Genomic DNA, 26,104 nt, shown 5'->3' on the forward strand with positions numbered 1-26,104 from the left:
TGGAAGATTAAAAATGGGCTCAGAATTGAACTCCTTCTTTATTCATCCAAGGGGAGCATTAATGAGAGAGTTATTTTTTAAAAAATTAATAAAAATTTGGAAGCTTCCCTTGATTTGAAAATGAAAAGGTTTTAAGTAGGTGACTAGAGAAGGGGCTTTCTCTTTAATCTTTGTAGATTTCTGTAAAAACCAGAAACATAAAAAGCTTTCTGTGGACATTACAGAATCAGGGAAATAGTGGCGCCTCACCCGCTAGTAACAACTGAGAGGTTATTTCCCAGCCTCTTCCACTTAATGTCCAGAAAGATAAATATCTAGTTAAATAATAGCGTCAGTGCTTTTTCTTCCCTGCACTGTGGTACTAAATGCAAACATAAGTATTTTATTCCTTAGCTATTTATTTGGAAAAGTCGCATTTGTATGTGTGAAATGTCTTCACAGAGCAAAAGAAAGAGAGGCTGGAGAAAATAGAAGAGGGGTCACAGTCCCACTTCCTCCTTGGTTTCTCCTTTGACTCTCTTTCACTGCCCATAGTGCACTAGGCAGTGAGTCCTCAAACCAAAACCCTAAAAAGATAAAAATGGCTGACACAGCCGAAACCGGTTTGGCTCAATGGATAGAGCATTGGCTTGGGGACCGAAAGGTCCCAGGTTCAATTCTGGTCAAGGGCATGTACCTTGGTTGCGGGCATATCCCCAGTAGGGGGTGTGCAAGAGGCAGCTGATCGATGACTCTCTCTCATCGATGTTTCTAACTATCTCTCTCCCTTCCTCTCTGTACAAAATCAATAAAAAAATATTTTTTTAAAAAATGGCTGACAATGCTCCTTTAGGAGGGATCCTGATAGGGTTCAGGATTTATAACTTCTTTTGATAATAATAATAGTTAGCATTTATTGAGTACTTATTACATGCCAGGTGCCCTTGAAAGCCCTTTAGAAGTATTAATCTATTTAATCATTCCATAACTCAATGAGCTATAAGTTATTATAGTCTCTATTTTGTATCTGAGGATACTGAGACACAACAAGATTAAATAACTTGCCCTAAATCACACAAAATTAACAATGAATGCAGTGCTTAAATCCATTAGTTGTTACCATTGTGATTTTTTAAAAAACTATTATTCCCTGCTGACCAGACTTATAATTCTTATTGTAGTCAACTCGTATTCAAGGATCTGATAGGTAAGTGGGAATTTTTCATATTGTATATCGATTGCTAAGAGTCCTGGTTGAGAATTTATCCAATTAGGTATGAAAATTGCCTGCTCCATTTCATGTTTTCTCAAGACTATTTGATAAACATTTTATTTTTTATTGATATGTTACCATTAATCTTTAATCAATGCTTATTTTCTATCAAAGTTATTCACATAGGTAAGACATTAGTCATTTTGATTAAAAATAACATTCCTCAGGCTTCTCCATATGTCTATCAATCTCACTTTCTAGAGGAACCTCATTCAACATCTTTACTTTGTTGTTGTTGTTGTTGTCTTTTCTTTGTATTAACTTCATATTTTTCAGTATTAATCATATACTGAGTCATCCTGATTTATATATTTTAGATATTTGTATCTACTTTCTGTATGATGTTATGATAATTTAATATTTGCACTTGTACTCCATACCTTCCTGTTTTCCTTCAATTTTCCATTATAGTTCCATCACATGTTATTTAAATCACTACTTGACATCATTAAGATTTTCTAAATATTTCTAGTTAAGCCAAAAATTATTATATATACTAATAAAAGGGTGATATGCTAATTAGACTGGGAGACCTTCCTAGAGACCTTCCAGATGTTCTTCCAGTCAAAGCCATGGTGACAGGACTGAGGCAGAGGCAGTTAGGGATGATCAGGCCAGGAGGAGAGATCAGTTGGGGGTGAGCAGGCCAACAGGGGGAGCAGTTTGGGGCAAGCAGGCTGGCAGGGGGACAGTTGGGGGTGATCAGGCCAGCAAGAGGGAGGCAGATGGGGGCTAGCAGGCTGGAATGCAGAGTGATTAGGGGTGATCAGACAGTAAGGCAGGTGAGCCGTTAGGAGCCAGTGTCCTGGATTGAGAGAGGGATGTCTAACTACCTGTTGAACATCCCCCAAGAGGTCCAATATTGGAGAGTGTGTAGGCTGTGCTTAGGGACACCTCCCCCTCCCATGCATGAATTTTGTGCACAGGGCCACTAGTATAATCATAATCGTATTGTATTCAAATTTCTTTCATGTAATTAATGATTGACTTATTATAGTTTAATTTAGTTATATTTTGTCATACCTAGAGCTAATTTTTCAAGATGTCAGAAAATCTGTCAAACTCCTATCAATCTTTTTGTTTTTTCTTCTTTTCTTTGATTCATTACTTTTTTTTTTTACTATATCCTAACATATTTATTATCATTATCCTCCAAAACTTATGTTGATTTAACAAATATATTTTTTATATTATTAATTTTAAAATGCCTCTCTTTATTATTGTTCCTATTTTTTATGAGTTCTATATATTGTCTTATCTCTTTATAATATTACCAGTAACATTTTTTAAGTTTCTTATTTCTGCTTTTGGGGGTTCGTTTTTGTATTTACTTCTTTTGATAGTTCTCCTTCATTTTGTGACTTTCTCCAACTATATTAGCTTCATTTTAGCAGAAGTTATTTTATTCAGCAGTTAGAACAGTGCATTGTAAATATTGATGCTCTATAAATATGTGCAATATAGTGTGGGAACACAGGTCCTCAGATGCCAGGTATTAGACAGACAAGACAGGAGAAATCATAGGCATATAGAAGAGTCTTTATTGTAGACCAAGTAGCCATTGCTTACAAGGAGATATCATACAAAACCATTCTTCGAAGTAGCCTTACAAAGTAGCTGGACAAAAGTAGCACCGCCAATACAGCAGCCATTGCAGCCACAGTAGCCCCACAAAACAGCTGCACCCCGGCTGATCAGCAACACATCTTTATACCAATTTAAACAAAAGAGGCTTCTTGCCAAAGAGTAACATCAATACTTAAGTTATAGAAAGGTATGCCTGCGCAGTGCATACAGTAAGATTGCTGTGTCCTTGCTTTTGCACCTCCGTATGGAAGATTGGTCTTGAACATCCAGCATACTCTGGACAGGGCCCCCCATACTCAAATTGGCCTTGAACATCTGGCATACTCTGATCAGAGTAGTAATTATAATTTATTATACATAAGATATTAATTATATAGTATTATATACGTATTATACAATGTCTTTTGTATTATAAATTAACTATACATATGTTATATACTTTATAATATTCTATCATATATTAATTAATTCCTAGTAACCCATGCCTGCACATTCATATTTTAAAAGAAGACACTGAAACACTGAAATACTCTCTGTGTGTTTGGAGTTGGGTTGCTGTGCTATGTATTGACTAGCGTCTCTGTAAAACATGTAAAACCAACATGTCGAATGGCTGAGAATGTGTGCTAACGTTCTCATTGCCTAGTAGATATACATTAATCCTTTAATTCAGTGGTCGGCAAACCTCGGCTCATGAGCCACATGCGGCTTGCAAGCCACACTTTGCTGCTCTTTTGACTAATGAGTTTGCCGACCACTGCCATAGTTCATAGGCCTACACTTCTCTTTTCCATTCACAATGCCACATGGCCCTGAATCAAGATTCTAGAGGCTTCCTGGCTTAATATCTGTCTTGTATAGGTCTGGGAGAGTTCCCTGGTAATATGTGATGAATGAGTGTTCTTGGGTGTCCAGCTTTCCTGAATGATGCCGCTATAGGCAGTCTTAACCTTGTCTTTTATGGTACCTGACTCTACCAAGTGATGAGCTTTTCATCTGTGAAGAGGGGGAACTTATTAACTTTTTTTTTTTGTTTTTTTTTTTTGTTTTTTTTTTTTTGTTATTAAGGTTCCATTTTCCATTGCTGAAAACAGATTGTAGCTTCTTTTGTTTTATAAAGTAATGACAATACTTTCATACACTTTTTATCCTCTAAAAATACTTTGAGATTTATCATCCACTTTTGCTCACATTATTAGTCTCTCTCTATATATAGTACTTTTTTAATTCTTTTATTCTGATTTTGGTAGGAAGAGGAGCTTAAGGTATGGTCAATCCTCAACTTTCAACTAGACACCCTGGCATCTTTTCCTCAACTTGTATAATATCCAGAACAGATAGCTATTTTCCAGCATCTGGATTCACCAAATAAAAATATATAGCACTATTTTTGAGTAAATAGAGTGGCAAATTATACATCCTGTTAGTCTCTTCATTTGTCTGATTTCCAAACATTGCTATCATTATTTTTATCTTAGATAAAATAATGATTATAAAGATTCTTTATCTGAGATATGATAAAAATAGAAAGTAAGCACTTCAGTATAAAATTGAGTAAAGGTGTGATAAACATTATTCCATGTTTTGACCTGAAAATTGTGTGATATCATGGTCAGGTAACAAGCATTTGTTGAATATCCACTATGAGAAGCAGTAAGTTCCACATTTAAAAGCTTTATTGTCAGAATGCCTGGGTTTTCAATCAGATTAATCTGGATAAACCAAACTGCCTCTGATCCTTACTAACTTTGTGATCTTTTCCTATGTACCTTATTTGCCTTAGATTTATCATCTATGCAATGAGTTCAATTATCATAACTACTTCATAGCAAGGATACTGCACAGTATGTGTTAAAACAACTGGCTATAGCACCAAATTATCTGTGTTTGAGTCCTGTATCTGCTATTTAATAGTTGATCTCAGGCAAGCTCACCTTCTTTCAAAATTATATTTAGTTCTCTGAGCTGGTGAGATAATGGGATTTAGGTTTAAAGGATGAGACTTTCTTTGAATTGCTGTAATTATATGAGATACTCTTTGATATCTTGGGAGGGGGTGACTTTTTACTTGTGGGAGGAACATGATTAAGGGCCAGATGGGGGCCAAATCTAAGATGAATCCAAGATTTCCACTTCCTGGTGTTCATGCCCAATATAACTTTATATCCTTGAGTGTTTAAAAGTTTTTCTAGTAAAATGTTTCAAAGTATCCTAGAAGGAAATGATTATAGTTCCTTAATGTAAAATAAGACATCATTTTAAAGGAGTTTCTAGGGGCATGAAGGAATATTTTATAAGCATATTATCTTAGTGTCAATTATCCTTTTACTAGAATATATTTACTCATTTAGTAATAGGGCAAATAGAAGATTAGTATAGAGGAGATTATAATACTGAGAATTTATTTACTATGTGGATGAAGCTGTATAGTTACTAATTTCATTATTTATAATATAATCCATAGTTTACAGTTGAGGACATAGAAACAACAAGAGGTTATATAATTTGTGCAAAGGTTAAGTCATAACAGAACATAAAACTATTCAAAAATAACAAACTATGTAATTGTATAATACCATTATAAAGCAGAACTACATCTATATCTATATTTATATACCTACCTACATATATCTATACATGTGTTTTATTTATTTTTCTATCTAGAAGAACATAAACCCAAAACATCTTATATACTATAATACATAGATCATGGAACTATTATCTAGCTAGTATCAGTTATTTTAGTGGTTGACTGATGGGGAGGGGAGAGTGAGAGAAAATCATTTTGAAAATTTAACCTTATTTCTGTAAGGACAGCAGACATACATTCTGTGGGATATTAGGAAAGTTCATTTGAAAAAGAATGCTGACTTGGTCCATGTTTTATAAAAAATGATGGATACATTTCTAACAAGATATCTTAGAGCAAGACATTATGGGCTACTGAAGGTCTTGGTGAGTTCAATGAAATAATAGGTCACATGTATAAAGAGATGCTATATGAAGTTTGAAATGACCCATCCTATAATATGTGTCCTATACTATGCTAAATTCTTTGGATTTTAAGATTAGTAAAAATGGCCCTTAACCTCAAGACAGAACATCTGCTTTTCTTCATTTACCTTAAGTTAGTTGCATGTGGCTTTTGCTGTTATAGCTTGAAGGTATGGAAGTCATGAAGAAAATTATTTTTTTTCCCCTGAGAACTCTAAATGTTATAGTATAGAATTAGATTGAGGAGTTTTGGGTGATTATACCAATTCCTTTTCTATATTCATAAAAAATGGGTGAAAAACTCCCCAGGAATCCCAAATATAGTTTTACATAAGCATTTGTTCATACTATACCAACTAACCTCTTCTTTGACTAGTTCTCTTTTAAGTGTATATCTATGCAGGTGGTGCTAACTTGAAGGTCAATTAGGAAAACAGGGTGAGGAATCTGTCTTTTATGAAAAAGTGCTGCCTTAGAGAAATTTTTTTGATAGGAAAAAGACGGCAGATTTCTCTTATAAACCGTACGTTCTTATATTTCTGATATCTGGAACCAGCAGTTTGCCAGAAACATTTCCAATCAAAAGCCAGAATAACCCATGAAGTCTGTTCTGATTACTGAAGATGTTGAACTAGTCCTAACTTCAAACAGTAGATATTTCCACACTTTAGTGGTATATGACAGCTCTATTCATTCCACAATGTCAAATTCTTTGGTTTTGGCCATTGGGTATTTATGCGTTTCTGGCTAGGGAAGCAGAGAATCCTAATTTGATTCTGGAGCCAAAAGTTTTCAGGCCCTGTTCCTTTGGAACTTGGACTGCAGGATTTTGGCACTGTATAAAGACTAGGACAGAGCGAGTAGTCACACATAACTAACTGACTCAACAGAGCATATTCAGGGAGAAAGATCATGCCTACACATTGGATAACCATTCTCCAAGGCAGACTGACACCACCCTGAATTCAATCACCCTTGAATAAACACACAAGGAAAGCATGGTTTTAACATACCTCCTGGCACTCTCTCCAATGCTGTCTGATTGGTTTGAGTTCCATAGGCCAGGCTGCAGATACAGCCATTACTGTTGTTCTTACTTATGTCTGTCTGCTGTCTGCTAACAAGCATTCATATGCTTTGGATCATTAAAGTCACAACCTCCTATGCCAACCTATCCCTCTTCATGGGTTCGCTGTAGAGTGGAATGAGAGAGGCTATTTCTGTTGCTTTTTCTTTCTATTAGGACCTCCACTCGGGGTTATTTCTGAGATCTAAATATTATAGCTTGCACCCTTGCCCCTATTGAGCATATAAATCGTCTTCCCATTACGCTGGTTCTTTTGGCCTAATTTATTTCTATTGCTGCTGCTTGTGCCTTTTCAATGCAAGGCAAGTGATTTGTGCTGAGCTGCAGCAGACAAAAAGTGCTGTAACTTAAGCTGTTTCCTGGTGTCATCGCTATCTGTGAGAGGTCTGCTGTACTTACACCCATGCTAAATTTCTCCTGACAGACTCCAGGTGGTGGGGATTTTCACAATCCAACCCATTTTGGTGTTAGAACTTGTCATTTGGAGCTCTGTGGATTCATCCCTTTCATCTCACTGTTGATAGCAGGCTGGGTACATTTGTGTATTTGCCTGTATGAGGACACATGTGTCCACAGGTATAACCAAAGGTGGAGAAATACAATTTTCTCTTTTAGAGAAAGCACAGAGAGAGGACAGATATTGGAGCGAGAAAGAGAACAAGAGAGAGAGAGAAAGAGAGAGAAAATTGTCACTTGTAGTATTATGCAGGCTGCCCATCTAAACCCATCATTGCCTGGCATCTACACACTAAGGGCAAGGATCCAGCCAACTTGTGAGTGGGCATCATGCCATCTGAGCAGATGGGCATAGAAGTCGGCAGCCAGTAGACCATGTATGTGCATCAACGGTGGGTGTTGAGGGCACGATTCCCAGAGGAAAATGTCCTAACAGCTGTCTGGCCTGAGCCAACATACTAGCACTTACGACCAAGGAAAAGTGCCATCCTTCAATCCTGCTGAGTTGGATTAACCTTCAGAACTAAATCTGCTTTTTCGGCAGCAGAAGGTGAGTTTGGGGGTCTGTGAAAACCTCAAAGGATAACAGAGAAAGGAAGCTGAAATGATACAATTATTAGATATTCACTAAAGATGCTGAGAGCATTTCCATGTATGTTTTAAATATTTGACCAAAAGTCTGTTAATTCTTGAAAAAATGCCATAGTTATTAAAAGCAGTGCCTCTCACAATGCTTTTGAAATTGACCTTTCCACACAGACAGAGCATTTTCAATGAATCAAATAGTACATCTCCATCTTTGCATTGATAAGTAACGATGTATGAGGAAAGGTATCAAAAGACTATAGAAACCTGATTGTGAATAAATATCTTTATCAAACTTTACATATTATGGAGCAAGTTGTTGTATAATGGATTATAGCTTTCCAAAGAAGAGAAAATTTTCTTTAGCAATTGAACATACACCTGAAAATATAACAAGGAAACTTGAAATTTCAACTTAAGCTCTTCTGGGAAATGGAAGAGATTTTATATTTGAGACTGAAAAATAAAGCCTGATTCCAATTTATTGAGACTTTCCAGATAGTTGAACTTCATGAAATTAGATACAGAGTTCTGCCAAAATAGCCAAATGATGAATTGACAATGACTTGTTTCATTTGGTTAAAAATAGGCAGACCATTTTAATAATGTAAACCTTCAATAATTATTTATTTTATATTTTGTTTTGTTCTTTGGTGCTTGTGCTTTTTGTATAATAAATAATTGTAAAAATAATTGTCTTAAATCTTTCATTTAAAAAATAACATATGACTTTCAGTTGTGGAGGAAATGTCAATTTGGCACGAGTGTTATTTTTTTACTATCTAGTCTCTAAACTATTTTTTTTTTTTGTAATATCAACAGAGGAAATATCTCTGTTGTAAAGTTTAAAAGAGATGAATATACTATTTCAACTGATAATTTTAGTAACTTTTGCTATAGATCTAACAAATTACATGCTATCTTAGTTATAATACCATGAATAACATAATAAGTAGAATAAAATGTTTATGGGTCTATGTTGGCCTTGAGCTTATTGTTATATCAGTTTATAAATATATAACTAAATATAAATTAACATACAGAGAAAGAAGAAAATAAATTAAAAAATTAAGACAATACATAAATGTACTTCATATAAATTCCATATAAATAACACTTTTAGTCTGAGAAGACTGTCTTAGAAAGAAATATTCTACAAAAAACATGGGAGAAACAGTGGGGGATGGGGAGAACTAAAGGAAATAGTATTTAGCAATAAATAAGGAAGTATGCATAGTACACAATTATTTTTTCTTTAAAGAGGAAGTTATGTGGCAGTTTAATTTTCTTCTTAGAAGACCACAGTGGTTGGGACTAAATAAAGCAAGGGAAAATTATCAAGGAGTTAAAATAATTCCAGTAAGTGTTTTCCCTTTGTCTATTTGAAAGATGAGAAAATGTGGTTAAAGCTGAATATAAGTCAACTAGATTTCCTAAGGATTGAAAGGCTGGTGAACACTACAGGTGACTCAGACACTGACCAAAGAGTATTCAAAAAAAAAAAAGTTAATAAACTTTAATATGTCCCCCAGGAGGATTCCAGATATTTTCCTTTCATTTTCTGCAGGGGATAAAAGAGCTAAAAGAGAGTATCAGATTTCTGATTGACAACATACAACTGAAAGAGGTTTATGGAAAAGCCAAAAAATAAAAAAGAGGGGTATTTGCATTGGATGCCAACTATGTCAATTGGATGATATTGTGGGCAGAGGAAGGAGTAGAATATAAATCTTAAACATTATATGTGTGGTACATTAATATGGAATAAAACAGAAGAATTTGGATTTTTATGATTTATATCTTTATCTCCATTAGGACTATGAAAGATACATTTAGTTAGTGGTAGAGTAATTGTGAGACATGGATGACTTTACAGTGTCCACAAACATATAAGACAGAGATGAAAAACATAAGATAATGTCCTCATATCTTAATTTGTTTCTCTCAATAGCAGTTACCTCCCACATAAACACAATTTTTAAAATATAGCCAGCACTTAAGGTTTATGATTATTATTTCTAAACAACTAAATTGTTATGAATATAAAAATTTTTGGCCATGTTTCCACATAAAACAAACAAACAAAAACTTCACTGACCTCTCTTAATTTTTGATTGTGATAGCTTTAAGAAATATAATTTTGCAAAGCAAATGAAGATTTGAACAATAGAATTGGGATACAATAAGAGAGAGAGAGAGAGAGAGAGAGAGAGAGAGAGAGAGGCAGAAAATTTGAGAACCATAAAGATAAAAACTAAACTTAGCTACAAATTTATGTCTGTTTTTTATCGAAGTATCCAGGGAGGTTGGTAATGGGAAGTAAGCCTCAGAAAATGTATGTGTCTATGAAAATGTTGGAACAAACTAATGCTTTTATTCAAGTGATTTTATTTCAATTCTAAGCCACAAGATACAAACTTTCATAAAAAATGGTAATCTATTTAAACAGAGCTATGTGGAATGTTTCATGTTTATATATAATTTTCACAGTAGACCCTCCTACACCAGAAAAATCAAATGCCCAAATTATGTTATTTTTACAGTTTTTAATATATAAGTACTATTTCTACCCATCAGTTTCATTTCCTTTAAATAGATAAAAATGAAAAAGGAATGGAAGAAAAAACTGAAGATACTTTGAAAAAGTGACTTTTTAATTTTTTTGAAAGAAAAGATATTTGAAAAAACGTAATTATCATGCATATTATAATAAGAGCAAAAAGGAACTTAAAGGAAAATATGCATTGAACACTCTGAGTACTCCATTTTCCTGCTTTGCTTTGCACAATTACAAAGCTAAAGTACTTGGGAATGAGCAGGGAAATAGAAGGAGGAAGAGTGGTGGGTGATAATAAAGTAGGAAAAGCTCATAGATTTGATCTAAAAGTGTTGCAGTGATATGTTAATCTAATATTGGGTTCAAAAAGCCAAATCAGCCCTAGCAGAGTTGGCTCAGTGGATAGTGTTGGCTTATGGACTGAAGTGTCCTGGGTTTGATTCCTGTCAAGGGCACTCGCCCTGGTTGTGTGCTCAATCCCCAGGGAGGCCTGAGCAGGAGACAGCCCAGTGATGATTCTCTCTCATTATTGATGTTTCTCTTTCTCCCTCTTCCTTCCTCTCTGATATCAATAAAAAATATATTTTAGAAAATAAGTAAAATATATACATTTTAAAAAGCCAAATTATAAGTCCTTTGTATTTAATCCCCCCCCCCATGATAGCTTACAAATCATTTCTATTTATTGGACTCAATAAATCAGTAGGAAGATAGCATCATTAAAAAGAAAAAGAAGATGAGGTCTGACATTTTTTTTCACCTGAAAAGGAAGGGTTGTCATCCCCTCAAGTACTTATTATGGAAATTCAATTACTTAAGAGGCAGAACACTGTTACAGAAAAGCAGTTTAAGACATAACCATGTTACCTCTAAAGAGAGAAAATTTAAATTATTAAGGCTTATTTTTGCTAAAGAACTGGAAACTCTCAAATAGGAACTTGGAAATGATGTTGAAACCAACATTTTATAATTTGAGTATAAGAATTAGGAAAAAAAAATAGGCTTTGAACACAAATATGTGGTAGATATAAGTACATGTCTACTTATGTTTAGAGGAAGGATCTGTATACTATTTCAAACATTTGTAAACAAAAAACAAAAACCATATTGTCAGGCTTCCTCAGAAGAAATGCTTCTGGAATTCAAGGAGAAAATAATGTATTTAAATAAAGTTATATCAAGCTACTACTAATATTATTACTGTTATTCAAGTTTTCCAAATTCAGGAATTAACGATTCCTACAAAAGTGAAAAGCACCTAAGATCACAAAATGGATTGTGCTTCTGCCCGCATTCTTTAACTTACCCAGAAGAAATTTGCAGAACAAAATATAGGTGTTTTTTTTTTTTTATATCAAATACATTTAGAAGTTATGAAATTCTGGAGAAAAACTTAGGACCGTCCAAAAGAAAGTACTCTCTTTGTAATACTAGCAATAGAGATGTTTTATAATTTTAACAAAGGAAGTACATTTGAACACCTACTATTAAAAATGACAAGCAAATGAGTGTACCATATATGAAGTATTGACTGGCTAAATTGAATGATCTATAAGGACACCTAATGTCTTAAGTGGGAATGTTTCTCAAGAATGTGCCACATAATAATTTGCAAAATTACCATATAGCAGTAATAAATTATTTCTAAATAATTATATAAATTCTATAATATTTTCATACGTATACATATATTCTTCGATTCAGACTTCAATCAAAACTTGGTTGACCTCAAGTTTCTTTATATTCAATTAAGTATATCATCATGTACAGACAGCTCTCTTAAAACGTCCTAATTTTCCTGATATCTATGCAAGACAACTGAACAATTTGGATCAAAAATTTCCTAAATCATAAGTCTCAGTCAGCATAATCTGATTTGAGATAATAACATATTTCTGTGCCCAATGCTTAACTGAGAAGAGCAGTAAAGCAAACGACAGGTGATGAAATTTCTCCCATGCTCCACCCCCCATCTTCATAACCTAGTTGAACATGATCGATTGGCTAGCTTATTGATTTAGGAATTATCAGCAATTTTACTTCCCCTAAAGGAATATTAAGATGATTTATAACAGATTTGAAACCTGATTTCTAGCTTCCTGTGTAACTATGTACAAATTTATAAGTTTGACACTCTTTAAATTCCTCTTTCACATCCCAGCACACAGGGATTTCAACTTTGTAGTTCCTTAAGCATTTAATGCCTGTCTTTATACATATACATTGATATTATTGGGGAAATAATAAATTGCAATCAAATATTGCACCCTATTTAGGCCTTAGATTTGTGTTAAAATATTACCCAGATTTATCACTAGCTGTGTTATTGTTTTTTATTTTTTATTTTTTAGAGTTACTTAAAACCATGTGTCTGTGTTTCTAACAATTATGAAAAGAGGGTAACATAAATGACCTCTTAAGGTTTGTATGAGAATTATATATATTAATTAATGCAAAACAATTAGAATAGTGTCTGGCAAATAATAAGTACTCAATAAATGATAGCAGACAATATTATCATATCATTTATCACTTTGAATTTTGTTTATACCATGGAACTAATGGTTTCCTTCAAGGGTAAAATGTGTGTGCTAAATAACTGGTTATTTCTGGTTTCAATTTCTTCTCATTAAAATTTGTTTACCAAACTTCAGTCATGCACTTATTATGTTTGTGGGGTTTTTTTTTCTCCATATTTCATATACTTAAATAACTATGGACAAATATTTTAACATTAATAAATATCATTATTTTATCTCCTAAACCTCAAGACATAGAGGTCTTCTTAGGTTCAAAATGAAGAACATAAACCCCACAACTTGTAGGAAGTTACATGGTAGAAAAATAATGTGAAATAAGAGATATTACAGCCAACCATCTTTGATTACATTTATTCAAATTAGTCTCAAAAGATTTACTTCCTATTTTATATTTAATTTATTCATCTTGAATGAATCTGAATATGGTTGTTTTCACGTACACCCAATAATTTATATTCTTTGAAATAATTTGTAGCTTTTTAAAAGAAAAAAAGATAATAATAGCATCAAATGTCAATACTTTTGCAGATACCCCGACACAGAAGGAATCATTCACAGCATGTCTTGAAAGATATTATTCCTCCATTGGAACAATTGGTAAGTAATCCCTTCACTCGAAGACTGTATTCTTTAGCTACTGCTGCAAAGTGAATTACCCTAATTCTCAGCAACTTAAAACAGCACTCGTTATTACCTCATGTTTTAGTAAGTCAAGAACCTAGCAGAGTCCCCCAACACAGTATATCTCAACAGCTTACAATCAGAGTTTGAGCCATAATTGGGGTCTTGACTCAGGTACATGGTTTTATTGGCAGGTTCAGTTCCTCCAGGGCCGTTGGTCAGAGACACTCTCAGTTACCTGTCACATGTGCTTTTTCAAAGCACACAGCTAGCTGAGCAGGCAAGAGAGTCTACTAACAAGATGGAAGTTAAAATCTTTTGTGATCTAATGGTGGAAATTAAATCCCATCAAATTTGCCACATTCTTTTGGTCATAAGCAACTTATTAAATGGAGTCTACACTTAAGGTGAAAGAATTACACAAGGCTGTGAATTATAGGAATCAACGATATTGGGGGCCTCTGGCATATTTTAAAAAATTTTTAAAGAAAAATTCATCTCTTACTATTAGATTCTATGTGTACCAGAGTAGGTTTTTGTTTTTTACTTTTATTTATTGTCCAAACTAGTGGTCTGGTACAGAAAATTCATGCATGGGGGTGTGTGGGGGGGTGTTCCTCAGCCCGGACTGCATCCTCTCCAATCTGGGACCCCTTGAAGGATATCCTACTGCCAGTTTACATGGATTGGGCCTAAACCAGCAGTTGGACATCCCTCTCGCAATCTGGGACTGCTGGCTCCCAACCGCTCACCTGCCTGCCTGCCTGATTGCCCCTAACTACTCTGCTTGCTGGCCTGCTCACCCCCAAATGCCCCCACCCCTGCCAGCCTGATCACCCTCAACTGCCACCTGTGCCAGTGTGCTCGTCCTCAACTGCCTCACCTGCCATCCTGCTCACCCCCAATTGCCCCCCCTACAGGTCTGTTTGCCCCCACCTTCCCGCCCCACTGGCCTGCTTGCCCCCAACTGCCCCCCTGCTGGCCTGCTCACTCCAATCTGCCCCCCTCCTATCCTTATCACCTCCAACTTACCCCCACTGATGGCCTGCTTGCCCCCAACTGGCCCCCCTGCTGGTCTGCTTACCCACAATGGTCCTGCCTCTTCCAGCCTGATCACCCACAACTGCCATCTCCTCTTGGCCTCTAACCACCTCTACTTCAGCCCTGCCACCACGTTTTGTTCAGAAAAACATCCAAAAGGTCTCCTAGAAGGTCTTCCAGTCTAATTAGTATATTACCCTTTTATTAGTATAGATAGAGGCCTGGTACACGGGTGGGAGCTGACTGATTTGCCCTGAAGGGTGTCCCAGATCAGGATTGGGGGTACCTGCTGGGATGCCTGGCCAGCCAGGTTGAGGGGCTGAGGGCTGTTTTCAAGTGGGCCACACCCTCTTCAGGGTGAGGGTTCCTACTGATGTGCCTGGCCAGCCTGGGTGAGGGGCTGATGGTTGTTTTCAGGCTGGCCACAGCTTCTTCAGGGTGGGGGGTCCCACTGGCCAGTCTGGATGAAGGGCTGATGGCTGTTAGCAGGGTCAAGCCCCCTAGTAGAGACACTCACCCCATGGGGGTGTGGCCAGCCTGGTGAGGGGCTGAGGAATGTTTTTAGGTTGGCCACACCCTCTTCAGAGTGGGGGTCCCCACTGGGGTGCCTGGCCAGGCTGGATGAGAGTCTGAGGGCTGTTTTCAGGCTGGCCACACCCCCTTCAGGGTAGGGGTTCCCATTAGGATGACTTGCCAGCCTGGGTGAGGGGCTGATGGCTGTTTGTAGGCTTGCCATGCCCCTGGTGACCCAAGCTCCCAGCTCCATGGTTGCCACCATCTTTGTTGGGGTTAATTTGCATACTCTCTCTGATTGGCTGGTGGGCATAGTGGAGGTATGGTCAATTTGCATGTTTCTCTTTTATTAGATAGGATGTCTAGAAAAGTGCATGAAACATTAAAAACAATAAATGAATGAAATAGAGATATTTAAAAATATATGTCTAACATTTCTGATATATTCTGATGCTTTTTCTGCCTCATTTTTTGATAAATACAATGCCCTTTTTCTTTGTGCTCATACTTCTTGCTGTATTTCACATTGGTCAACATGTTACCAATCCATTGGCTCATAGGTTACTCCACAGTGATGATTTTATTTCTATTTATCTCCTGCTATTCCATTACTGTTAACTTTGGAATTTCCCATTTTTAACACTAAAAATATCTATTTTCATGTTTTAGTCATCTTATTTTCTTTTGCTTTGCATGTTCTAGATCTCTCGACTTCACTCTAGCTTAGGGGTGTCGAACTCAATGAGAGAAGGGGCTAAAATCTAAAATCCAGCCTAAATCGTGGGCCGAATGGTTTACTGAACAGTCATAAACTGACAATGTCATAAACTGACAGCGGAGTGCAGTGATGACAGCGCGGTGCGGGCCACATTGCAAGGCCTGGCGGGCTGGATTTGGCCCGCGGGCCTTGTGTTTGACACATGTGCTCTAGCTAATGTCTCCATTACTATTCTCTTGTTTAGAATAAAAGTTCCTCTCAAGAATTGTCTACCTTTACACTTGTTAATTTATCCCCTCTCTTTATCTCTTGAACCAACTCCATTTAGGCTTTTATCCCAACCACTCACCCGCTATCAAGGTCATTAGTTACTGTCATATTGCTTAAATTCATCCCTAACATTTTAAGTTTTCTCCTACCTGAATATTTAAACCCAATTGATAACTCTCTTTTTTGGAGGCAATATATCCTTCACTTGGCTAGTAAATTGCTTTCCGGTACTGTATATTGTGACATTTTCACTTATATGTCTAACATACATCTCAAATTGAACATATCCTAAACTGATTCTGATTTTCTCCTACACCTAATTTTCTCCATTTTATAATGTGCTAATATTATTTTTCCAGGTGCTTCAGTCAAAATTCATAAAGTCATCTTTGACATCTTTGTTACTCTTACAAGATAAACTTAAATTTCAAATAACCTGTTAGCTCTATCTTTAAAATCAGTCCAGAATCAGTTCACTTCTCATAACTTTTATGCTATCATCTCACACATGGTATATTATAATAACCTCACAACTGATGTATCCACATTAATCCTTGCTCTCTACTTTTTATTTTCAACACAACAGCCAAAGTGACCTTATTAATATATAAGTTACATTATGTCACTTCTTGTCTCAAATTCCTCTCTGGCTTTCCAAAACGCCTAGGGTAAAAGCTGAACAACAATTACTGGCTCATTGGATCCTACTGGTCCCAGCTAGCCGGTTGGCCTCATTTTCTTCTTTCCCCCAGGTCATTCTGGCCACCTTACTTCTTCCATAGGGCCATTAAAACTGTTTTATCCTTTGCCTGGTACAAAATAATTCATTTGATGCCTAGAAATTTGTAAGGCTTATTACTTAATTTGCTTTGTATCTGTTCAAATATTACCTTTAATTAATTTATTTAAGTTCTCTATTTTTTAAAGTATTATATAAGTCTTCTTTCCCCACATTGACCTCTCCCTGGCCACCCCCACCATCACATGCCCTCACCTCCCTACTGTCTGTGTCCATTGGTTATGCTCATATGCATGCATATAAGTCTTTTGGTTGATCTCTTACCTCCCTCCCCTGCCTTTCCTCTTAGGTTGAATGGTCTGTTAGATGCTTCTATGTCTCTGGCTCTATTTTTGTTCATCAGTTTATGTTGTTCATTATAATCCACAACTGAGTGAGATCATGTGATATTTATCTTTTTCTGACTGGCTTATTTTGCTTAGCATAAAATGCTCTCCAGGTCCATCCATGCTTTTGCAAATGGTAAATTCCACTTTTTAAGATAAGTCTTCCTAATCTCTCTTAAAAATAAGCAAACAATCCCTCCCCACCATTTCCATTCACAACTCTTTTATCTGACCCTAATTTAATGTTCCCCATAGAACCTATAAACATGTAGCATGCTATATTTTTATTTGTTTGTTATTTCATCAGAATATTCTGTGAAAGCAAGGGTACTGTCTCCAATATTCATAACTCTGTTTCCATTATTATAACAATTGCTATAACATGGAAAGAACTCAGTAAACATATGTTAAATGAGTACACAAATGAGATAGTTAATGGCTTTGGTTTTTACTTCCAGGCCTATATAATACACAGGTCTATTCTTGTATACATTCTCTTCATTATCTCATCTTATATCTTGAAGTCCTAATTAATCATTTGTTCTGGAATGTCTCTGTGTCATCTCAGAAATAAAATCTCTGAAGCTGATTCCCCTTTGCACTGAGCTCATCTGCATGAGTAGTAAACATTTATCTAGGCTTAGAACACATTTTCTTTGGCTCCTTTATGTTCTCTATGACGCTTCAGCATTTTCTGAAGCAGTTTCTTCACAATGGATGTGGTGTCCACATTTTTCTTAATGTGTACAAGCAAACCCTTGCCCAGACCTCCCATTGCCTCTGATCTCAATCCCTCTACTGTCCCCTGTACTCAGTGTTACACAAGATCATGGCCCTCCCACACCAACCTTCTTTAAACAGTACCTTTATTATTTCATTCTTCTTGTCAAAACATTCAGTAGCTTCCTATTTTCTATAACACTAAGCCTATAGACCTCTCTCATGGTCTCTGATTTACCTTATTTATTATCTACTCCCAAATACATACCCTCAGGCCAGCAATAGTAACATGATTGAGACATGGCTCTTACTCCAAAGCAGCTTAAATTTTCTGTAACAATTATCATTTCTTCATCCCAGTGCTCTTTTTTTGTCCACTTTTATTTCATGGGTAATAGGCTTGTTCCATGGCTAGACTATAAATGCTTTGAAGTTAGGGGTCATGACTTCTATTTTCTTTCTTATATAATACTTCACCTTACGTTGCTTTCAGCACTGGTTTTTGTTTAAAAAAGACTTGCTTGTCAATTTATTTAATATTAAGATATTAAAGGATTATTAAATATTGTCGATTTCAGATATTATTGAATATATGAATGCTTTTTATAGTGAAAGCCACTTTTTCAATGTAATTAACATGTAACAGTGTCTTATTTTTATAATTAATTACTCAGATATCAACTAAGATATCATTTCCACCATATATGACCATTTCCACCTCACACCTACCCCACAACTCTTATTTATGAATTATTCCATCATGATGGGCAATGCCAAAATAGCCACCAATTCCCCTCAAACAGCAAATTCTGATTACTTTTTAGCTACTACAATTTAAACCAAGGCTTGAATTGTCCCAGAATCTATGAAGTCATCTTATATCTGACTAATCTAACTTATACATGTATATGTATATTTGACCTAGAACTACATATTTTTCCACAAACCTGGCATCTTCCTTACTTCTAGCCCTACAATTCTGCTTTCCCTCATGCCTCAGTGTTGCTTCGGAAGTCATGCATGGGTTTTGGCAGTAGTTTGCCTTGGCAGTAACCACCGGAATGAGCTACCACAGATGAGATACTATACATTAAAACAGTTTATAAAATAATAAAATTTTTAAGTTGGTGTTACTACTCATTGTTTTTATGATGTAGATTTTTGAGATTATTTATGTCCAACATTTGGTGCTATATAAATCTTTTCATCTCCTATATTGAGAACATTGCTGAACATTTTCCAGGGATCATGAGAGGCGTTAGCTTTAAGCATAATTGGCACAATCATCCCATTATATCCATCCCCTTTGGAAGAAAATGATTTATTTTACAAAAGTGGCATCTGCCATCATGGATTCTCTAAAAGATGCTATCATCCTTTGGTGACCATGCTTTACCTCCGAATGTTTTCTTTAATAAAGTAGATTGTGATCAACGTGGGTAAACAGAAGCATAATGTGTTTCTTTCAAATATTGACAAAAGAATAAATTCTTAATTAGAATCTCATGGTGGAAACTACCCTGTTCACTGAGAGGTGACATCATTTCTGCTGCCTGCTATTCAAATCCATGTGCCACCAATGCAAGAGCCCTACATTCTTTTCTGAGAATCTGTGTGGATGCTTAGCAGGCGCTGTAATGCATTAACAATTTTAAACATGAAGCATCAACTACACCAATATGTTTTTATTGCCTGATATACTTTATATTATAACTGTTCATGAGATCTAATTATTTTCACAGCACTTTCCTTCCCCCCCTGTAAAGATATGTTCGAGAAAAATCACCGTGTTTAGAACATGTTAAATCCTTATCATCTTATTTTTTTTATCAAGAGTATAAGTCACATCTATGGATAACCCTGCAGGAGTCAAAAGCCTGTGGCAGGTTTCAGAGAATCATCTGCTCCCTCCTGAGCTAGGAGGATTTGGAGGACAGAGCTCTGGAAGTTGCCATGCCTTGGGGGCAAAGCAGGTTTTTGTAGATAAACCTTAAGTCACAGATTCTACCTTTTGGAGCCAGATATCATTTTGTAGATTAATTAATACTTGTAAGGACTTTGAGGATGAAAGGCGTTGTGAGCACACAGTGTTTTCCTATTTTAAAACAAAAGACAGCCACTTTGAGGGAATGATTCTATTGACTAAACCGAAGGAAAAATAATCCACAAGCGCTTTTGTCTTTCAGAATTCTACTTTGGCAAGATAAAATTAGGTTTTCTGAAATAACATGCTCAAATCCTTAAGCTGATCATATGTTAATAATAATTATATAATTTAATAACTAATAGAAATCATCTCCGTTGTTTCATGCACCATTTCTTGTCTCAAGTAGGAGTGTGTTTATAAATTCTGATATTTATTGAGGCCATTCCTGTGCTAGTTTTGGGGTATGCATAATATGCTAAATACTCGTGTTCTTTTTTTGAGGGACTTTCAATTTATGAGTAAAGGGAAGTGTTCAATAAGTAAGGGAGTGAATAATTTTATAAATGCATATTACAAAATCTGCTTTAACAGCAGAAAAACAAATTTCTATGTGAGAGAAAGAGCCTACCTTGGATTGAGTAGTCATAAAAGCACTCTTTGAAAAGGACATGTAAATTGATATATGCAGTTTGGCGCTTGTCAACCAAAGAACTGGAAGAATAATGATTCAAACAGAAGGAACAGCAAGGGCAAAGGTCTAGAGGACAGAACACATTGTTGCATTTGAAAAAGTACAAGAATCACACACTAGCTAAAATAGAGAAATAAGTCAGGGGATGTGAGCAGAGGGGGATTATTCTCAGATCATGAAGGCCTGGAACTGATGTTAAGGTGTTTAGAAACAATTAAAACACAAAAAGAGGTTCCAATAATTTCTCTCATCCAGACACACATTTTAAGTTCATTTAACTCTAGAGTAGAGAATAAGAACACACAACAACAACAACAACAATGCTAATAACATTGAGTAATAACTCTGTCTTCCCTACTGCCTAGACTGAAATCTATATATAAAAGCCTAAGTGACTGGTCGACCATTTGACCGATTGCTCTCATGCACACTGACCACCAGGGGGCAGATGCTTAACACAGGAACTGTCCCCTGGTGTTCAGTGCACTCCCACAGTGGGAGTGCTGCTCAGCTGACCAATGAACGCCAGGAGCAAGGTTCACTGCTGGCAAGTGCAGCTGCAGCAGCATGAGCCTTTCCTGCCTCCTCAGTGGTGGCAGGCACAGCAGGGGATATCGGACTGCTGGTTTTGGCTTGATCCCCTCCAGGCCAGGCTCTCTGACATCTCCCAAGGGGCTCCCAGATTTGGGGAGGGTACAGGGCAGGCTGAGGGACCCCACCAATGTGTGAATCCCTGCATCAGGCCTCTAGTTAGGTTATAACAAAAAATGAATTATGCTAATAACTGGCCTAGACAGAACAGAGAAGGCCATTCTTACTGAACTCCAATAGCAGGCAAATAAAGAACAATATAGTTATATCAAGGACACAAAGAAATAGAATTCAGGACAGAAAAGAGAAACTGAAGAGGGGGAAGGAGAGGTGAGACACAGGAAACATCTCCAGAAAACTGAAGAAAGTTTTTGAGACACAAAGAGGTGCCTTCATGAGCCTGTTTCCCAAACAGAACCTAGATTTTTGGTGTGACCAAACAAAACACACTGGTTATAAGATGAAAGTTTTGGGGAAAAGGCTATTAGATATCAAATACTAGCTTTTTCAAAATGACATTTTGGTGATTTAGGGGTAAACAAATCAGGACATGTGGGTAAAATTTCCTTTGAAATACTCAGGGGTTTAAAATCATGGGGAAAAAATATTTGGCAATACATAATATGTGCTTTGCCAAACCCAACATTTGAAAAATGGTTCAAGACATTCAGCAGAACCACACAACCCAACATGGTCTCTCATTCTAAGTGAGAGAAAGAAAGGGAGAATATCCATGAAAGTACTGAGCAACATATATATATATATATAGATGGTTATAAATAGGTTGCAATGAGCAAACTCTGCCTAACTTGAAGGCCTAAAGTTGCTCCTTCCCTGGCACCACTCGTGCATGACCCAGAATCATTTTCCTTTGCTGTTCTTATATTCTCCTTTTCTTGTAATGAGTAGTATATCCAGCTTGAATTTTGGCTTACCACTTTTTGAAAGTATGTGCACAGTAAATTATATATTTACATTAGGCAAAAACATTATATTTTGTGTCTCTAAAAACATCATATTTCAAGCTATGTGTAAGATGTTTTTATAATTGAGCATTTAATTCTTTATGAAATTAGTACTTTATATGACATACAGATAAGCTGGATTTTTAAGATGATTTGTCTCCTCACTTTCATTTCTGTTCTTAATGAATTGCATCCACAGCAAGTCCACATATAAGGTCAACAGATCTGATATAACGAAAAAGAGACAGTTTAAGAATATTTGGAGACCGAGAAGAAAAATGTAAACAGTGAGCTCCAAGGAGAGAAGTGTTGCATCCTAAAGACATAGTCATGAGAAGGAAAGCCAATGAGTTATGTAGGATGAATACATTCCAGAGATCCAATATACAACATAGTGATAACTGTTAATAAGATTGTATTATATACTAGACATGTGCTAAGAGATTAAATCTAAGGTGCTCTTATTACACACACACAAAATAAAAGATAAGAAAGGTAACTATATGACAAGATGAATGTGTTAATTAGCTCCACTATAGTAATCATTTCACTATGTATATGTATATCAAAACACTATGTTGTACAACTTCAGAATAATTTTTATTTTATAAATAGAAAAAATGAAAAATAAATTAAAAATTAAGGCAATGGAAATAAGACAGGCAGAAATATCTATTTCTGTGGGTAATGGAGAAGTAAGAAGAATTTAAGAGGAAAAGCAAAGCATAACTTAGGAATAAAATGATATAACCAGGTGTATCCCCGTTCTGAGTTTTATAATAGAAACTAGAGGCTCAGTGCTATAGATTCATGCACCAGTGGGGTCCCTCGGCCTGGCCTGTGCCCTCTCACAATCCAGGACCCCTTGGGGGTGTCGGAGAGCCAGTTGCACGCTCGATCCTTGCAGGCCAGGCCGACGGACCCATCAGTGCAGAAATCCATGCACCAGGACTTTAGTATGCATATAAGATCTTGGGTTAATCTCCTCTGGCCCTCCTCTCTCCTCACTTTACTCTGAGATTTATCAGTCTATCCCACGTTTCCATGCCTATGGATTCTGAGCATCTGCCCCCTATTCGTCAGTGCACATCATAGCTACTGGCCGGCCAGTCAGCCAGTCAGCAGGTCACTTAGGCTTTTATAAATATACTAGAGGGCTGGTGCATAAAATTTGTGCATTGGGGGAGGGGGGTTCCCCTCAGCCCAGCCTCTCTAATCTGGGATCTCTCAAGGGATGTCCGACTGCTGGATGTCCATAGGGAATCGGGCTTAAACCAGCAGTTGGACGTCCCTCTCACAATCTAGGACCACTGGCTCCTAACTACTCACCTGTCTATCCTCCTGATCACCCCTAACCCCCCCTCCCCCACATGTCCTGGTCACCCTCAAATGCCCCTTCCCCTGTCAGCCTGGTAGCCCCCAACTGCCCCACACCGCCCACCTGGTTGCCCCTAACACCCCCACCAGCCTGGTCGCCCCTCACTGCCTCCCTCTGCCAGCCTGGAAACACCTAACTGTCCTCCCTGCTGGCCTGGTTGCCCTATACAGCCTGCTGTTCAGTCATTTGGTCATCCCTCACAACCTCCCTGTCAGCCTGGTCACCCCACACAGCTCTCTGTTCAGTCATTTGGTCGTCCTTCACTAACCCCCCTGCCGGCCTGATCACCCCACTCAGCTTGCTGCTCAGTTGTTTGGTCATCCCTCACTACCCCCTTGTAGGCCTGGTCACCCAACACAGCTTGTTTGGCTATCCGTTCAGTTGTTTCGGTTGTAACAGTTGCTTAGGCTTTTATATAGATATAGCTAGATTATCAAATAAAACAAGATTAACAGAAAGGTACTGAGAGCTATTAACAGTTCAGAAAAAGTATAGTAAGTGCCTCACAATTAAATAGGAAAATAAATTCTAAATCTATTTGACCATTATAGTAGCCTGGTGTTATAATTACAGAGAGATGAGGCAAAGTTCACCTGGAGCAGGGAGGTCCATCAGAGATGGTTTCACAGGGTAGCACTATTTTCAATGGCTCTTACAAGTTTAGGGCTAGCTCAGTTTTGTGGGTCTAGAAAAATTATATTTATAAAAGTTATCAGGGCTTACAAAGATAATGATCCCTAGGGACTATCTATTAGTAACCAAATTGTAAGTCTGATGTATAAACTATAATTTTGATTTATAAATTTATGTAGTGGTTATTCTGATGCTGACTATTTAAGGCACCCATATACTACTTCAAAGAACTAGGAAGCTAATTTTTGGAGTCAGAGTGTTGCCAGTGAACACAGAATCAGAACAAAGGGGAAAAAGAAGAATAACTTAAATACAATAGCTGAGTAAATGTTATAAGGAATAAGGGCTTTGTGGTTGTCGTGTTGAAAGCCAAGTTTTCCTCATCAAATTCTGGTGAAAGTTTTAGATTCAATTTATTTCCTTTTATTAACATGTATTTTGACAGAACTCTTTTGCTGTACTGATGCTGATGAAAACTTATTGTTTTCAATTCTACTTCTTTTATCTGAGAACAACATGGAGCCTTCACATGAAAAATTGCAGTGTCTGTACTTATGAGTATAGGCTGGTCTTTCTGCCACAAGTGTTACATTAATCAGAGGTTGTCTTCTGCTCTCCTGCCTTGTCCATCACCTCCAACTAAGGTTGATAAGGCAGTGATATATGGATATCCTACTACCATTCATTCTTTTCATCTGTATTTGAGCAGAGTTGGGTCTACTGTGTATGTCCTCAATGCTAGCAGACTGGCTGGCATCCAATCTAGACAAATCACTGATCTTTCCTGCCACTTAGCATTAAATAGGACTTCTCTGGGACATTGGATAAAAAGCTCAAGAAGCCAGATACAGCATCTAAAGATTGGTTGACATTTCTCAAGTATACATAATTTAGGGTGTGTTACTCTCTTAAAGACCTTCAAGTTGGCCCAGAACTTGGCATTATGGTATCCTCAACTTAGACCTGGAGCTAGGTATATACAATTTTATACATTACTAGAGATAACACCACCTGAGTCCTAGAAGATCAACATACTCAACTGTAATCTATGTATTATTGTCTTTTCAAGCCATGGCATGAACATAAAGTAGGAATAAATAATTAGAATAATTAATAATTAGAGTAATAATTAATAACGGTACCATATATAAACCTACTTACAAAATACAAGGAAATCTTTTGCTTGACCTAATACTTCTGCCAGCTCCTATGAGCCTCCCAGAATAACCGATTCTTGGTGCCTAGAACATAGTGAGACATTTCAAAATATGATGACAAGGAATACAAGAGTAATTTAAAATCCACGTCATGAAACATTTGCTTGCCAGAATGGGACTTAAATTAAGGCAGTGCTTCTGGTGTAGGAAGTCTCGTTGGAGTTTTCTACTCCAGGGGAAAAGCTGGCCTAAGTGTCTGAGGTGCTGGAGGCTATTGTGGAAACCATTCCCCTTAAAAGCAAAGCAGGGTGACAGAGCAGCTATATTAAAAGGGAAGGTTTTCTTTTTTATTTTAACTTTGAAAATTGGTTAAAAGAATGAATGACTGCAGATAAACATAAAGAGACAATGGGGAGGAATGAACACTTTCCAGAAGTGAAAATGTGTGCATGATGTCTGTACATGTATATAAACTACATGTAGAAATGTGCAAGTGGATACTTGTAGATATGTGAAAATGTGCACATAGTAAATGTTGTAGGTAAGAGTACACAGTGAAGTAGAGCATCGGTCTGCAGACTGAAAGGTCCCAGGTTCCATTCCGGTCAGGGGCATGTACATTGGTTGCGGGCACATCCCTGGTAGGGGGTGTGCAAGAGGCAGCTGGCCGATGTTTCTCTCTCATCGACGTTTCTA

The 26,104-nt window shown here is 36.7% G+C and overlaps 1 protein-coding gene across 1 annotated transcript in view; it reads left to right on the forward strand.

The window, feature by feature from the left end:
* Positions 1 to 26,104, forward strand: part of ARHGAP15 (Rho GTPase activating protein 15) — a 609,260-nt gene that overhangs the window by 59,839 nt on the left and 523,317 nt on the right. The window contains exon 3 of the mRNA XM_084891908.1: positions 13,587 to 13,655. Within this exon, the coding sequence (XP_084748034.1) occupies positions 13,587 to 13,655 (69 nt within the window). The remainder of the gene's footprint in view (positions 1 to 13,586; positions 13,656 to 26,104) is intronic.

The sequence above is a fragment of the Pipistrellus hanaki genome (genome assembly GCF_964339955.1).
Source record: "Pipistrellus hanaki genome assembly, chromosome: 8".
Classification (NCBI taxonomy): domain Eukaryota; kingdom Metazoa; phylum Chordata; class Mammalia; order Chiroptera; family Vespertilionidae; genus Pipistrellus; species Pipistrellus hanaki.